Source organism: Varroa jacobsoni, unplaced genomic scaffold, assembly GCF_002532875.2.
Source record: "Varroa jacobsoni isolate VJ856 unplaced genomic scaffold, vjacob_1.0 scaffold_1101, whole genome shotgun sequence".
Taxonomy (NCBI): Eukaryota; Metazoa; Arthropoda; class Arachnida; order Mesostigmata; family Varroidae; genus Varroa; species Varroa jacobsoni.
Genome location: NW_019214003.1, coordinates 25,178 through 42,932, shown reverse-complemented (window position 1 = coordinate 42,932; position 17,755 = coordinate 25,178). Strand labels below are relative to the sequence as shown.

General features: G+C 42.3%; 2 protein-coding genes across 2 annotated transcripts in view; one reads left to right on the top strand and one right to left on the bottom strand.

Annotated features, from left to right (window-relative positions):
* LOC111266591 (uncharacterized) overlaps positions 1 to 3,413 on the bottom strand; it is a 38,689-nt gene extending 35,276 nt beyond the window's left edge. Inside the window, exon 1 of the mRNA XM_086970959.1 lies at positions 3,257 to 3,413. The gene's annotated coding sequence lies outside the window, so the exon portion shown is untranslated. The remainder of the gene's footprint in view (positions 1 to 3,256) is intronic.
* Positions 3,414 to 3,874: 461 nt separating this feature from the next.
* LOC111266589 (uncharacterized) overlaps positions 3,875 to 17,755 on the top strand; it is a 35,459-nt gene continuing 21,578 nt past the window's right edge. Inside the window, exon 1 of the mRNA XM_022844184.2 lies at positions 3,875 to 4,417. Within this exon, the coding sequence (XP_022699919.1) occupies positions 4,412 to 4,417 (6 nt within the window). The 5' untranslated portion in view covers positions 3,875 to 4,411. The remainder of the gene's footprint in view (positions 4,418 to 17,755) is intronic.

Sequence of the window (17,755 nt, the reverse complement as noted above, 5' to 3'; positions counted from 1 at the left end):
AAAACAATATATCTACGGTGTGCATGTTTGAGCTGAGTCCTTTTCGCTTGATTAGTCTTTTTTTGCAGCATTAATCCTATTCGGTGCTGTTCTATTCAAAATTAAGTGACTGGACTAAATTTTATTAGAATCCAGCCAATTATGAAGAGCTGGTGTGTACCCTATAATGATATGGTTGCTTCACCGCAATTAAATGAAACTGGATTAAATTTAGCAAGGTCTCTCTTAGAAGTCCTTGAAACACACCAAAAAACAAGGATCCCGAAAAATAGAATAATACCTTGATCTTACACCGGAAAATTTCAATGTATGTCGCTATATATACAGCTGCAGAAACAAAGATAAGGTTGCTCAGTGTTAGTCAATGAAATCAATAATAGAAAAACTATCATGTCATCCTCACACGATAGGATCTGTGCTGCAAATAACATTTCCTTGTACATATTGTATCTCTTCTTCTTAGCGAGTACCAGTCTATGAAAATACATAGCGCGAACAGTTTTAGCAAATAAATTTAATACGATAGATAATTCGTTCTTTTAGCAAACAGAGTTTTTATTGCAAGCTAGGAAAGCATTTTCAAGCCGGAAACTTCATTTGAGAACGTGGCTGTACTTCGAATTAGGGAAAGAGTAAACAAAATATTTTCAAGGTACATTAACACATAGTTATTCGTGTTACATCTAAGATAAAGATAGCCTGTTTCTTGTGTAGAATGCGACTCAAAAATGGCCTACTGGGTGTAAAATTTCGCAAATACTCGAAAGATTATCGAACCGACGCTGAAGCTGCGCGAAGGGTGGGTACTCGTCACCAGCATAAAACAACAAAAGATGCTAGGCCTCTGCAAAAATAAGCCTGATTCTTTTTTGGACCACTTAAAGACAACAAGGCATAGCCAATGCCAAAGCTATTGTAAGGACGACGTCTCCTCTATGAAGGAAACGTTTTTTTTGCAATTTGAGAACGGAATGTCATTTCCGTAGTGCCGTGTTGTTCCGTAGGTTACGAATGAGACCGATGGCAGTTGCGTCTGATAATCGAGCAGACGGTCAACTCTTAATATCCGGCTTGCCGGCTCTGTCAAACTACTGTGGTAGCAGACAGCTTATTTAGGTCTGCGTACGACATAGATAAGCTGCATTGCGTTTGTAGAGTCGATATCGTAAGTTTTTCACAAACGTTTTAAAAGATGGTACTAATGTAGATGATGTTCATTCGAAGAATGATTTAAAGATTATCGCATACTTGTGAAACGATAACGGTCTCGGTTAAGCTAGCTTTCAACATACTACATTGGTAAACATTGTGGTGCTGATCGGTGGGTGTAAACAATAGTGGCTGTTTATAAATTGTTTGTATGTAGAAGTGTTGCGTCCAGCATAAACTACCATACTCAGTAACAATTCCGGCAACAAATATGAAAGCGAGTGCTGAAGGTCCTAGATCTTCATTATTTCTTCATTTCTTTACAGCCCAATACAAACGAATTCAAAAATTTCATGCTGTTTACTGGATGCCAGTGAATGTAACTCAACGTGTCAATATTTTATTAACTTCATATCGCGGAACAACATCTACAACCAATATGGCTGTCGATTCTGATAAAGGTTAGGTAATTTTCTGCTATTAATAGAGAGTTTCGGCCGCATTTTTGGGTTCTATCATCTTCTCATAATCTACCTTTAATAGCAGCAAAAAGAACAGAAAAGTCAATCTATATTTACTAAACCATTAACAACACAAAACCATATCGTATGGGTACCGCATGAACTTGTTGTCTAATAGTCGTTAACTTCTATTGTATAAAGGATCTCTGCAACGGAACGATCTATCTAGTAAACGTTTATCGCTATATGACATAAAATGTTGCATAGATCACACACAGTCCCCACACAATGCACAGAAACACACAGATCAACAGAAGACTGTCCTCTATTGATTTGTGTGTTTCTGGCTGTAAAACTAACGTACGAGGCAGAAATATAGCGTCGTCCCAGCACAGAATCTCTGAACTACTTATACGAGTATCCGGCCAACCAAAAAGGATTCCATTGTGAGTTCTTTTATTAGTTAGTCGTTGTAGACTTACGCTGTTACTGAACTATTACAACGTAGCAGTACGGTGGCGTCCCTGTTATAAAAATTATAGACGCACTTTTCCAGCTTGCTGGAGTGACTCATCCATGGCACATTTTTTCTATTTACAAAGCTTTTGTCCTATTTCGACTTCCCGTTCTTTAGAGGCCTAAGTCCAATCGGCAGGACGTGTAAATATCACACGGCCCGTATCTGTGTAATGGTCGTTTATCACGTATCATGGCTATGTTAGTGAAGAACTTAAATTATTATTTAAGTTCATTTATTATTCACTGAGTTTAGCTACTTGGTCTCTCTTGTGTATCACTATCGAATACGTCCGCTAATTTTGTTCGTGCGTCTGTCTATGGTGGAATGATTATCGTATGAGCGATATCCTGCTTTTTTGGCTGTGGCTAAATACTACAGGTTCTAGGTTTGTACATTACGTATTTCCGTTTCCTGAATTTGTACGGCTATATCGATCAATTCTTGAATTATGATTCAATTATTAGGCTTAGTATATTTAATTGTAACGATTTAGCTACAACAACCCAGTCTCAGATAAGTTCGACCTACTTTTTCTACTTTTTTTCAGTAATTTCAAAGTTTATATTTAATATGGTGAACTTATTCGATAGAAACAACTGCGATGGACTGCAGTGCTACCCGGCTATCACAAGCTCTTCAAGTCCAAACAATTAAATGACGGACTAAATGATCCTTACAGTTTCTTGTTAAAATACGCTACTTGGCCAATCCTTCGTTGTGTAGAATTATCTATTACGTATCAAACTTACGGGTATTTTCTATGATAATATTGGGAAGGTTTCAATTTTACTGTCCCTCGACAACTTGTCGAGGGACCCTTTTCTAGAATATCACGAAAGCCAGCATGTGCTCCTTTCGACGAGCTCATACTGCTTAGCGTATCCAAATACCAAAGTGTCTCTTACCGAGGTTCGATGGCTGATCGTGTTATTGTAAATATCATTTTTTGAACAGCTTGTTCGATAGGGCACGACAAGGACCATTTTTGTCGACATCTGTTTGAGATTATCTTTCCGTACATAGATGAATAACAACGATTGAAATTGGTCCAGCAAGTCAATACATGTTTGGTCCTGAAACTTGACTGGTTAACCAAAAGTCGAACGAGAAATGCAAGATGGGTTACCTTTGCACAGAGTAGCTGTCTTGTTGACGTCCTAGGTGCGACAATAACAGCACACAACAGCACCCTACAAGCGCCTGAGTCTATGATGTTATATTTGTTCGGCGAAATCTGTGTGAAGTGATTTGCCTTAATCTGTACACAGACAGACTGCACGCACCCATCTGGTAAAATTAACAAAAACAATTCAGTGTCGCGACCACGAATTGACAGTTGGAGACTGAATAATTTAGCTCACTTGAACCGCATGCTTGCTTGTACGTAAGGTAGTTATGTATATTTAGGCGTCTTTGTATATACGTGTCCGTGTAATTCAACAATATCAAGTGCAGAAGACGAGAAAGAAACCAATCGATAGCTGGCGAAGAACCGAACGCCAAGCCGGTTGCTTGCTCTGCTCATAGTTGCTACTGTCTCTGTCATGAGGACTGACGTCGCCACTGTCTCTGCATGGATCCTGTGGCGTCAATCCGAGGTCCGTAAGCGAAGCACGCAAACAAACGCACTAGCCGCACATAGATAGACCGACACTTGCGGACGCTCGCACATCAGCTTCAGCACTTACCTCAGCCGCAACGCGCAACGCTCGACGTGTCTGTCCACGAACAGCGGTCGTTTTCTTCTCACCCGGTGACCCACTAGCCAGCACAACGCGAGCGGATGAGATGCGACGGCGCCGACCCAAGACAAGACGGGATTCCTCTGCTTCGGACGCTCCGCTCTCATTCGGCTGTTGCTGCGTTCCCAGAGCGGCAAACTGGCCAACGCCTGTAGCTGTGTTACCATAACCAGCACATCGCATTACGGCATCATCCTGTCAGACAGCGACGGTTGAAAAACCAGACCCCCAAAATACCGAAGCAAGTGCTTATTACCTACCTACCCGATAGAGTTGCGGCCAATACTGCGAACCTAGCATTGCTAAAGTGTATAATTCAGTGGGTGCTACGAGCGTCGGCAGTAGCCGCCAGCGGACTTCACTATAGCCGACCAGCAACAAACAAGTTCTAACACAAGAAGCCCTAAGGAAAGGTTTACAGCTCATTGTGCTTGTAGTATTGGTAACGTGAACTGAATGCAGACCAACTGCTATTCAAGGCTGTGCGAAAACATCTTCGTTAAAGTATCAGGTAGCGTCGACTGAAACGGATTCAATACATGATGGTGAGTGTGAACGGGTGAAAAGTACGCTTCTGAAAAAGGTGCCTACTCTTCGATCGACTGTGCTAACTTCGTCCCATCCCAATTTGATTCCCAGTTTATTAAGTGTGTTTCTCTCGTGTGAATAGCAAAAAGTATGTCAAAATATGTAAGTTTTTGCAGAAAAGCAGAGCCTGTTTGTTATAGGTTATTTTAGAATCGGAGTGCTTTGTAGAATTGCAACACACGTAAGAAAAATAATTGTACCATACGGAGGCAGATTTTGAATTCAGTTAATCATATAAAGAAAATAACGTGTACGAATATTTAGGGTATTTTAGAGAATCAAATTTTCCATCTGCGTTATTTGCCCACTAGTGTTTTGGGTATACAGGACTTTAGAGTACTGCACCCTGACTATTGTTCAAGAAAGTGAATAGAAGTAAAAACAAAGGGTTAACTTGGTCTAAAAATCTTGTACCATTTTTGAAATTTCCAAAATCTACCGTATAGGAAGGCTACTTAAAAAATATAGCTCGGGCAGATTGCTGCTTCGTCAGGACGAATATGCGATTTACTTAATCATCGTCTATGAAATGCCGAGGTGGCGTAATGTTTAATTTACCGTTTTCAAGTGTAGCTGTTGTACGGTTGTTCTGCCCTTAACTGTATCCCTTTAAACATGTCCTCCCCCTCCGTGCATGATCCGCACATGTGCGTCACAACGAAACTTTGGTATTCAATATCTATATAATAATATTGCTATTGGTATAATATTGCTGTATTCTCCTCACGGAGATTCACATAGGAAAAATATGGCATGTTCAACAGGGACAACACAGCAACCAATTCGCTGTAGAGGTTTTGCAAAGGGCTTGAATCTACTGTATAGTATGATGCCTTTTTTTTATCTGCTTTTCTATTCCATAAGAACCCTTACTACTCCAGGATTGCTTCGCATCCAGTTCCCCTGAGCTCCTCGTGCCTGGTGCACTCTGCACGTTCCTCATATTGTGGAAGGGCGCATGGGTATTCCTTCCCTGAGCGTCAATACTGTAAACTGAAAGAATGCCTTATAGACACATCTTGGAGAACGAAAGGCACGCGTCGGTGAAAAGGCGCTCCGACGTTCTGCGGCTCTGCTTTTGCCAGGTGCCGCAACCGGTATCAGGTGGGGCAGCGTCTTTCGTGAAATGATCCGACCATTTCCGGCTTACTGACTGTCACCAAGACAGCCCAATCCCTTTACAGCGGGGTGTTGTCCTGCACGTACAACCCCATAAGTTCGCCTTCGCAAAACCCTTTTTGGCTCCTACCTTTATTTCAAAGAGCCATTCGTTGGCCTGACACGGCCAACGTTACGACGTCCTCGTCGCCTCTTAAATTTCTCTCGTGTAGTAGCCTGTCGCCAACGAAAAGATCGTTCTTCTACTCAGTTCTTAGTAGACTTCTTCCTCTTCCCGGCTTCTCTTATACATTTTCTCGCCACTCTTGTGAGTCACTCTCCTGATTGTGGCCTTGATTCCTCTTTTCCCTTTGCAACTTTCGCCTGGACCATCCTTTGTGGACGTTAGCATATGCTAGCCGGCCATGTCTCCTTCACCTAGAACTCGGCATGGACCAAACTTTTCGGGCACATTTCCTTCAGACACGTTTCTCTGTCATTGTCGTCGTCAACGTTGTTATCGCGTTATCTGTACAGTCAGGATGTCAGGTCTGGTTTGGAACCTCGGCGTCCCATCCGCTGTAGCAGTCGCTGTATCCAGATTACACCTGAATCTTTGCGCTTTCTACGCGTTTGCAATCGCTTTTTACCTAGTCGCGTTCTTTCGCCATCTAGATGAGGACGGGCCTTTCATAGCGTCTTGAGGGAATTCATGAGAGAAGATTTCACATGACGAAGACCAAAAAGGTCATCTTGGCGGTGTGAAGCGAGGAACAAAGCGGAGCAAAAACACCAGCTGCGTCTCGGGCCCTGCTTATTCCGGCTGTAAATGCAGCTCTTTTTAGTTACCATTCTCTTTCTTACTCTAGAATGGATATTATCTATATAGTTACACATTATAAATAGCGAACGGTGCACCGCCACGACAAACCTTATTTGCGTCTTAGGGAAAAAGTGAAGCGAATTCTATGTAACAAGGCACTCATCTGCCTCGGCTGATACTTGATTACCTCATCGTCAACCTCTCTGATAAAATGGTACGCATATTCGGTTTTTTTTTTTTATTATGTATTACTCTTTTTATTAATCGTTAACCATATGGCTACAGCTTTGCTTCGAGCACTGCGTTCGAGGTTTGCTCTATCGCTTGTAATGTATTGCGTTCTACCACCGCTTGATCTTGTTCGTTCCATATTTCACTCTCTCTATAATCCGATGACTTGTTGGATATTTGACGACCAAAACCACCTGTATCAATTTTGCTTTGCGTTTAGTCGCAATCCGCATCATCACGTCTTATTCATGCCGTACCATTTTCTAAACGCCAACAATTGCAGTTTGTTTGCTCACCAGTGTTTATACTTATAGCACTTCTCATACTGTTATTGGTTTAGGCTAATCAATATTCGTTCGCTGTTTTCTTCGGCACCTTTCGCTGTTCCGCCAATGTCATGATGCTTAGTTCCACTTATCTTCCCCAAAAGTAACCAATATCCTAGTCGACGCTGTGCTGGCTTTCTTTCCGGCTCCATCCTCCTTCCGGCTATTGCCTAGTAACAATTTCTGTGGGGCTCCTTTCGATGTCCCGTCTTCCATTTTGTCGTCCCTCGAGTCGCACCCGTTATCGTTATCGTCGTCGTCGTCGTCATCGTCGCCGTCGATAGCTGCTTATCGGCTTCGATTCGCCGTGTGACTTCTTGGACATTTCTTGTCTGCTGCATTTTTCTTTTCTTCTTCGTTGCTCTGCTGCTGTTAGCATGACTCTTTCCGGGTGATAAGCTTCTCGATTTCTTTCGAGTAGTTGGTAATTAGCGTACCATCAACGAATTCAATCCTACTTGAGACAGTGTAGCGTATCTTGCGTCCACTGCGACCAGGAGGAGGCGGACCAGTCTTGCAGATATAACATACATACACACACACAGGCATTCTCATAAGGGTACGGCCAAAAACGGCTGCGACCCTCAAAAAGTCCTCATCGATTCTGAAACTTTCAACTGTGCGCCACTGTGTCTAATGGGCTCAATGGGTAAGTAAAGACTAAAGGTTAAATACTAGGAGGCGCGACTCGATATTTCGCAACGGCGATCGTGTTAACTATAGACATGGTCGTTTCCAAGAGTAACTAGCGATCTTCTCTCAACTGACGTTTGTCCGTGCCCCGCAATCGTTATGGGTTTAAACAGCCTTTCGACATTTTCTTTCCAGTCGATTCTAGAGGAACGTTAGGTCTGCTGCTTGCTCTGGGGTTGTAGGCGTCAGTCTTAGCCGTAGCTCTGGTATGGGAGAATGATATAAATGGGGTACGGGTATGGCCTGTTAGTTTAGAGCCGTTCTCTAGCTCTCAAACAGACTTATACCGCTGTGCTGCTGCAACGGCCGACTTGCGCCTGTCTTGTAAAATACCTACCACTGTTGGGCTTGTTGGCTTTCCCCTTTCGCAACTCCAATGCCAATGTCATTTCTGACTTGCCTTCCCCGATGCGCTCGCTCATTCGCTTGGTAGCCGCTTTACCTGTCATACTATACTCAACTCGATAGTGACGTGAGTCCCTCAGAACTAGCAGCAGTAGTAACAGCCTAGGTGGAAACCGCCTGGCCACACGACGAGCACGATGCTGATATATTAAATTATCCGAAAGCACGTCGACTTCACGCTTGCTAACTGCCAGCAGCAAGCGGGTTGCCATGCTATCCTACGGTAGTTGCGTTCGACAGCGGAGGCGACGGCGGCGGCAGCTTTGGCAGCTTGGCATAGACCTGCCGTGTCCTGGAGTCGCAGTAACCTCCTGATACTTGACAGGTTCTCTGGTCACTTGCTGCTAGTGAGTAAACAACTATTCAGTTGTGATGGTAACGTTAGGCAAACGTTTTCAAAATACACATATAGGCGGCTTGGTAGTATCATGTGAAGTAACGAGAGAGGAGGTTAGAAAATGCCACTCGGGGAAATATGCCATACCAAAATTGACTATTACCAATTGACGTATTAAGATACCACTGAGTAGAGCAAGTAGTAGTTATTTAAAAAAAAAAGGTTTTCCTATTGAAAAAGTTTACGACAAGAGTTTACTAATTCTCTGAAAGAACTAAGCTTAATTATGAAAGTATATTATCAAGATTAGGTATAGGGGTATTTCGGACAATAAAATATTATACATCGCGACGCAACTACACTACAACGTAATTCCACTCGTAACCAGTGGGGTAGCTTGACAAATGAACTCAACTCTTAGAGTACGCTATAGTACGATATAATACTGCTCGTGCATTGTCTTGTGTTTGCCAGCATACTTGCTTAAGGTTTACTTGAAGAAAACATAAAACAGTCATTTTTTTTAATAGATCTTCAGGCCAATCTTTCCGCCTTTTAAATGCACATCAATTCGTGGCTTTATCGATGCAGAATAGTGTACAGCAATTTGTTACTGAAAAACATTATTTTCCCTTTTTAGTCTCTCTTGCCTTCTCACACAACGGCGTACAGAACAGAATGGCACGATAGGAGCAACGGTTATGAAAGTTAGGCAGCTGTGAGATCGGGTACGTAAAGTCTCGTTGAATTTATGAACAGCAAATAGAAGGCGTCGCTGAAGAATGATACATTTTGTCAACGTCCTGCATTCGTCCTAACGTATTTCACCCAGCCTCTACACGGCACTTCCGGGTAAGCCCCTCATCCCCCCTCCCCGCCAACACCCAAAACAGCTCTAGCAACGACTGCATTAATCTTTTGTTATTTTTTGTTTCACTTTTTATTCTAAATTGCTTTGCACCAGGCCCTTGCCTTGCTTCCCTTATGTTGACCTGTATTACCCTATGGGCTCAGGCGCCGTCTACATCCATCTAGCGTCACGCGGCTTTTCCCCAGAATCAACGAAGTGTGACGGCCCCTCTCAGATATTTGATATCTCAAAATGAAATAGGAAATATATCACGCTGAGCTACTATCGAGAGCAATTTGTAGGCAATCCTATACGGCTTTGTAGCCACGAAGCCCGTCGTTCGTTAGAATATAGCGGCGAGAAGAGAGGTGGATAGAAAAGGACCTACCTATAAGATATCAGCTCAATTATGTATTGGTATTTAATTGTTAAAATACCGAGTGCGCTGTTGTAAGATATGGTCCTGCAATCGTTTTGTTTTAATCAATGCATAGCGCTCGTACAGCAACCGTGTCAATTGCATTTCCTGTTTAAAGCTATAGAACAGTATAGGGAGGTGCGAATATTTAAAATGAAGGCCAAATTTTCCCTTACAATACACATTTAAAAGAGCAACACTATTTACTATGTACGAAAAGCAATTATCGACAAATATTCGAAATTATCGATCGTCTTGAGTCGTCGTGTGCGTTCATTGCGGAGACGTTTTTACGAAACGTTTTGTTATCGTCTCAGCGGGTACATAGCCTGTGGAGGTGTCACCACGATGCCCTTTAATGTCACTGACAGATTTCTTCACAATACGCAAACCAACGTTTCCTTTGCCTTTACTTAGTATATTCTATCTGTAAGTGTGGCCGCGGCGAAAATTCGACTGTTCCCCTTAATGGCTCTCAACGCTTGCAGACGCGAACACAGCGTTGAGGTCGGGAACCTCTGAATAGTCTCTTTCTGCATTCTGAGAAAACTTTCACAGATGCATGCCCTAAGGAGAAGTATAGTGCAGCAATGGGAGACAACTATTTGCAAAATACGTAGGCTTCAAATTGGCAAAGGCGCATTCGATAGTATCATGATTTGCAGTACATTCGTACGTATTTCAGACAAAACATAGAAGGATCACCTATTTGTCAGAAAAGATAGTCACTTGTTCGAATACCCTATAGGTTATTTGACTAAAGTTAAAATCGTTTAAAGTGATGGGACTGGTCATAGTTTCAATTCTTTCGTGACTTGGACGCACGCGGAATATACCTGGTCACCAAGTGGATATTTTTCTCTGGAAGAAATTGAAGAAGAGTAGAGCGAGTTATTTATATTTGAAGTTCGACAGTTATTTGTCGTAACTATAGTGGTCTACAAGCAATGTATTGTAAATGGATCTATCAGATTTGTTTTTCTTGAGCAGCACTGACAGTCTGCTTCGTTTGTTTTTTCATCGGTTTTTCTCCTCTGCATATTTCGGTATTTAGGTTGTTAGGGTCTCTTTGACTTTGTCTCTGCCAATTGTCTTGTGACTGGGGTCTCTTATCAAAGTTATGTTTCTGTGTAGCAGACTTTTATTCGGTTATGAAAGATAGCTTCAATCGTAATCGGTGTTACCAAGGTTGCTCCGATCCGACTCTTCGGCGATGCTCGCCGCGACGGCGGCGCTCGGTTACAGGTTCGTGTACGTACACGCCAGCCTGTAGTCGTACTCGACGCGAGTGACCGTGAAACGTAACATCAGTCGGCATTTCAATCGTATATACTAATGTCATTATCAGGCCGTACCAACCCCTATGTCTAGCTTCATCTTTAGGTTGTGCAGCTGTCGTACAAGACTTGAAGAAACAACGAGAGCTGTTTTCAAACCTGAAATATTCTTTTCCTGCGTCGTGATTAGATCTGAAAATTCGAGCAAATTTTTAGTTAGTCAAGGTAATCGCTTCCCAGATACCCAGTGTTATATATACAGCTATGTATTCAATAACCTACTTTGAGGTACCCAGTACAACGGTATTGGAAGCAGCATTTGATGCGAGCGGTGATAGGTTTATCACCGCAACAGATATTCATCAATTTTTCTTCACAAGATAATCCTGCTTTGATATTTTCTGTGTTGCTACGAAAAAAGCTGGATCGGTCATCTCTCACAGTGAAAAGAAACACAAGACGAATATAGAAGGCTTGGGATGGATGAGTTTGCCGGCTTGGGAGATCGGACTGGGGTTTAGAGGAATCGACCACATAAAACTATTAGGTTCCACTTAAGCAATGCCCTTTTTTGCGAATTTTTTTTTGCTTTTCAAGGCATGAATCTTCGATGATGGTCAAACTGCGTGTGCTACTGGGAAAACTCTTCTGCCCACCTTTATTTTATACGGATCACAAAATGCTAACTTTATTTTAGGATCCCAGGATGGATATGTCGGCCAATGGAGTCGCCAATTGTGATACCTACTGTATTTCTACTAAATAGCTGTGGAAATAACCTACGATATTTTTTATAAGCAAGAATAAATAGTCTATTATGAAGCATATTGGAACGTATAGGCAAAAATTGCATGTTTACCTTACAGGATCTTACTTCAGAAGTAGCTGTAAGTGACTCTCGAAGAACACGAAGAGTCAAGTAAATTGCGTTCTTCAGGTTGAAAACGTTGTTTTAACTTAGCAAACTGCTTTTGAATAGCACTTTTAGCTATGGTACTTTGGCGTAGACCTCATACCTATCCCCGCTGTTTCGAAAACTTCTCGATCTTAGTACGAGATAAATGAAACGTATCGAAAGCTCTTTTTTTTACCACTGGAACTTTCCATCTTTGAAATCCTACTCGAAATAGGATTTGAATATGGGGAAAACATCTTGACAACCGTGTAATATTACTTGATCAAAAGCAAACAAATATTTAGGTGTCTCGGTGATGGCCGAGACGGTAATGACGCTGTTATCATAAATCTGTTTTATGAAAGTTGCTTGTTTATACCTGGGCATCTGCAAAAAAAGTCTGTACGCAAATTCCTTACGAACACAAAGGCCTCTAATATCCACAGTAAAGACGACGGCCACGAACTAAGGCGTAAAATATCCAAAGGCATGACAAGGCAAAAAGAGAGATGTCTCTTATGACACGGAAGTTCTACCAACGTCCAAACAAAAACTACGGCTTGAAAACTGCGTGGTTACAAGGGCCAGCGAGCATACCGTATGGTCTTCGTAATAGTATCGCAAAATAGACTTTAGAAACGAAGCTAAGGGGCGCTTCAGACAAAAAAGTTGAAAGAAGAGTATGTGAAACCAAAGATTACAAGGGTATTACAAGACGGACCCAACAAACGAAGACAAACACCAGCTATGTGCATATAGTATGGGTATATATTCACTTGATAATAGGCCTAGATTGTATCATTGTAGACACGGATGTTTGAGCACCTTGAAAAAGACTGACTGATGGACTTCTATGCAAATTTTAACACGGCGGTAAATTGGCCTGCAGCACGTATAATACGGTGTAAAAGGAGAGACTTCAAAAAGTCTCTACCAGCAATCAGCCTTTGCGGTTATTTACTCTAATTATCATCATTGTAGTTGATCATAATAGCAATTGCAGCATTCCGCCTTTTTTCGATAGTCGTGAGCAAACATGAGTCAAAGCGTCTCACCAGTGCAGACTCGGATGTAACTCGATTTCGAAGATGATCTTCTGACTGAAGGGTGGAGCTGATCTTATCGGCGAAGCTGATGTTATCGGCACTTTGCGCCTGTGCGACGCTTCATTGCTGCAGAGCGATGCCCGTCCCTTCTATTGTGCCGGGGTCTACCGTTCCGTATTGCTTTTGTTAACCTACTTTAGACTTATTTTGCCTTGGCATACATGTTTACGACCTTTACTTTTTAACGGTGCACACGTAAACATGCGTATACAAACAGACAAATGAGCATTACCACGGGTTTCGAGCACTACGCTCGTTTATTTGCCAGCTTTGGGTCAAAGTCGGATAACAACGGACATATCTGTTTAGTTGTGATAGTGGCAAAACGTCACCGCGCGGGTTGCCGTCATATATATATATGTATATGGTGTCATATAATAAAATTTTGAACGTCGAATATAAAAGACGTGTTCTTTTCGGAGGAACGGGTCGTTCCAGTTAGGAACAAACAACATGAGGCCATAGACAGATCATTCGGTTCCATTACAATATTTCCTATAATAATTTAATTTAATAATAATAATAATTTTTAGCACTGGACGAAATGAAACATGACCACAAGGGCCTTCGGGCAGCCGAAAGATCCTCTGGAATAAGTGGATCACGCAGATTGAAAGAAATTATATTATCCTGGAGACCCACTATCGGCGTCTTTCTCTACACTTGACCTAAAGCTATTTACTGAACCTCCCTTATTATAAGCTGACTAGACTGGTTCCTCCAAAAGAGAATAATTGCTAGTGAGCATTTTACGACTGTTTGAAGCTGGGAGGCGGCGGTCATAGTGAAAGTAAAATAAGGTACGGGCCTAGTCAATTAATATATAATAAATAGTTAAAGTTGTATCGCTTGTATAAATCACATTAGATAATAAAAGGAACATAATATTTATCGTATGTACATTATAGAAAAAACGTGTATATTTAAACCTACTGTGTATAATAGCGTAGAAACGCAAGCAAACATTTCCAGTTGGAGGTTGGCGGAACGAACGAGGTCCTATGCTATAAGACAGATAATTCCAGAAGGCTAATTTTTTCAATGATACCCTTCTCTGCAAATGTATCGAATACATACTATTTAAATAAAAAAATAGCGTAAATTAGATTTTGCAAAATAAAAAAGATTCTAGAGCACAAATAGTCTTCATGTTTCATTGATGAAGTATGTTAGCGACGGACATTCCTTGTGGAAAACCTATTAACATATGTTTATATTTTTCTAACGAATTCTATTGCCTTCCGCTGCAGCGCTGTTTCTTTTTTTCATTTTTCTTCCTTTTCTTGCGTGCCTGCTTGCTGTAGCTAGTCAACTACAATTTGTGTGCACGCCCATATCGCACATCAGAGCCCACGCCATACTAAAGAGCACCGGATCCGTTCTGTTAGTAAACGGCCGTGGCCCTAAATTTTGGGCTTCCCTCTTTAATTCGCTAGCCTTCTTAGTTTTCCCCTGTTAGCGCTACTGTCTCCGGGTTTAACCTGTGAGAGGCAGTCACAGCTTTTCTGCCTGCTTGTCTGTCAGATTTTCTTATAGCTGGGCTAGTGTAGAGAACACAGGTAAAGCTAGTGATGGCTGGTCTGAGGCACACACACACACGCGCAGAAGTACATATGTGTGAGATGAAGCAAATCACGAATCCACTGCCGCGAAGAAAGCAAAATTTGCTAAAACCAGCATTATATATGTATAGTACAGTTTTATTAGGCAACGAAACTGATTGGCTATGTTGAATAAATGCAAAACGAACCGGTATATGCAGCGAGCCGTATATTTAACTAAAAAATAAAAAATAAATGAAAGAGGTAATTGCGAGGGATGAGCACTTGTGGCATTAACGATGACATTCTAGACTTGTTGAATAGCTATCTTGAGAAGCCTCATTTTGCAAGACCAAATGATGCCTAAGCAAGATTAGGAGGTTTTAAACTTTTCTACTCATAAGCATCTGAAACGCCATCGATGTTTGACTAATTATAAATAAAGCAATAACTCATTTTCCTTTATCTTGAAAACATCGACAAGAAATTTATTGGAACAAATTTCAAACAATTTTAGCATCTAATCTATTATAGCTTCCTGAGCTATTCTCAATGCTCTCCATATATTGTGGCGTTACTTATCGCTACCTTCTCCTTCTATACTATCGCAAAACTGGCCTGATTTCGTTTTTTGGTGATAAGGGCTTAGTCTGCCTGATATCACCTCACTCACTATATCTTCACTACCAACAAATACTTAACGCAGTTTTATCCTCCATGGTCCTCCTGGCGCTTCTCTGAAAAAAACATTTGCATGCGATAGGATCTATCTTACGATGATTGGTCCTTCCAATTAAGATATAAAAAAAAATGCTAGGCAGCAGATCGATAACCTGAAGCAACTAACAATTTAAGAGATTGGCCACAGGTAAAGGGCGAGTTGGAGACTACCTCGGCGAATTAACTTAAAAAAGTTGTCTTCAGTAACAACTGTAGTTATTAATAATATTAAGGCAGATAATACATTATAACAACGAATGACTACTAAACCATCGAGTAAAAGTCACTTCTTTGAAGAACGTGAAGAGAAGAGCATTTTACGATGCATATTTTTCTCCTTTCTGTAATTTTATCGGTGATCTAAAGTTTTCTAAAAACCTTAATCGAGATTGTCTTAATCGGGCGTTGTTCCGAGGGTCTCGTTTCCGAATAAAAAAGCTTATCCTACTAGTTCGCCCAAAAGAAGAAATAGACAGAAAAACAATATGGGGAAAAGTATGGGTCTCTCAGCTATGCAACGGTTTTGGCGCCTAACGTCAATGGTAACCTGTCTATGGATCCGACCCAGTGGCAAACCCAGGTTTAGACACAGGTCCTAGTAACCTTTCTCTTTAAGCTAAATTCTTCGCCCCCGTTCATTGCGTTTTCTTTACATCTATCCTTATCCTTTCCTCCGCTTGAGTATGAGAGTAACGCAGCCACGAGCAGTTCGAAGGCTGCTCTTCAAGAACGCTTGGCTGAAAGACGAGGATGCCTTCTCAAGTATTCAGTGGTTGGCTGACTGAACCGTTGTCCAGAGCAGCTGAAAGCACCCAAGCAGCACTTGAGCGTTTAGCCTTTTCATCTTGCCAGTAGCTCCCCTTCTGTCTATCTCTTTCCTTCTTCATATCTAAAAAAAACGGGGTAGGGGTCCACGATACTCGTGATACTCTCTGCCCAGTGAACCGGGAAAATGCAACGGGTGAAACCCACTTTTTATGGCTATGGTACAGCAACGCATTGACGCCAACACAGTCTTCCTGCCATTTACCCGTCTAGCAGTGATGCTGCGTTTGCTATTGGTGCTACGCAAGAAAGCCAGCTTCAAACTAACGTTGCTCCTTCTTTTGCTCTTTACGCAAAAAGGCAAGTCTTCTTCCTTGGTATGCTCGCTTGCTTTCTTTTTCGTCTTCCTCGTTCTACTACGCCCTTGGCAGAGGCGGTTCGGCTGCCGCCTTCACTCCGACGGTTGCCGCTTAAATTTTGACACATCGACCAGATTCAGTGGGCGAGGCAGCAGAACGGGCAAGATAAACTTCATCTCGTGCTTTCTTCCTTCCGTTCGTACACTCGTACCATTATGGAATGGTCGTACGGGCCTTCCCTCGCACCGCCTACGTCGGCTACGCTTCCTTGCACCGAGAGCATTTAGACGGCCATGCCGGCGATGAAGTGACAGTGGCACCGGTTCACACCGGCACACTGGTTACTACGCAGCTTTTGTGGAATGAGCTGTGGTTAAGTTATATTGTGGGAGAGCAGGAGAGACAAAGCGCGTTTAGTTTGGAAATATTCTTTGCGCTCGCGTCTGCCCGAAATCAACCCGCCCTGCTGCCTCTACCGAAGTCAGCCGTTTAAGTCGCTAGCTCCTCACACATTCACCCAAACATTCTTCATTACCCTTTCTATTTTAGAAACACGCTGTTCCGTTCCTGCTTAGCGTGGCTTGTAGAACGTCATCATGGAAGGAAAACCATGAGAATATTGTCGACCTGACATCCGAATGTGTGTGCGTGAACGTTTCGAAAGGGACGCGGCAACTGGTAAGGAAAATGAGAGCAGAACTTACACTGCATAGGGATTCCTATCCTCGCAAGGCTTGGGGCTGAGCCCGGCTGTCTCTATGAGTTCGTCGAGCCGAATGAGGCTTGAAAGTTGTCCCGGATTACCCTTTCGGCGGGCTTGGTTGCGACAGAGGCAATCTAGGCTAAGGGGTCTCAGCCTAGCACCCCAACATAAGTGTGCAATGGCTGAAGTTAACCAGGGCTCTCAACTAGATCCACGCGACTGAATGGAAGCTGCGACGGGGGAAGCTAAGTCCGAGAAGTGACCAGCATTTGTATGAGCTTTATCAAGAAAACCACAGGCATTTGTGGGAATCCTGTAGGCCCTGCCAAAAAAAATCATCTATCAGATGACACTCGAGTCACTTCCGTTAACTTATTCATTTGGTCGGTGTCGCAATAACAAATTTATGCTTAAATAGTGTCATTAAATTCTAGAGATCATGGTTGGAGCATGTGGATAAGCAGGACATGAAGCACCTGACACACAGGCACAGAGAGAAAGGCTACGTACCCATACAGGATTAGTTAACGGTAACCGCTACAAGATCAAAGAAGGGAAAGAGTTCCACTCACTGTTTCCGTCACCGTTGCAATTATGATGATGACTGAAAAGCACAAAAGCGTGAAATGTACTTTGTCAAATCTCTACGAATGTTGCCCAACACCCCGGATATACCTGGAGGTTGAGCGAGGCCCCGACGTAGTACCATAACCTGTGCGTAATAAAGTCTAGGACAAACACGAGTTAG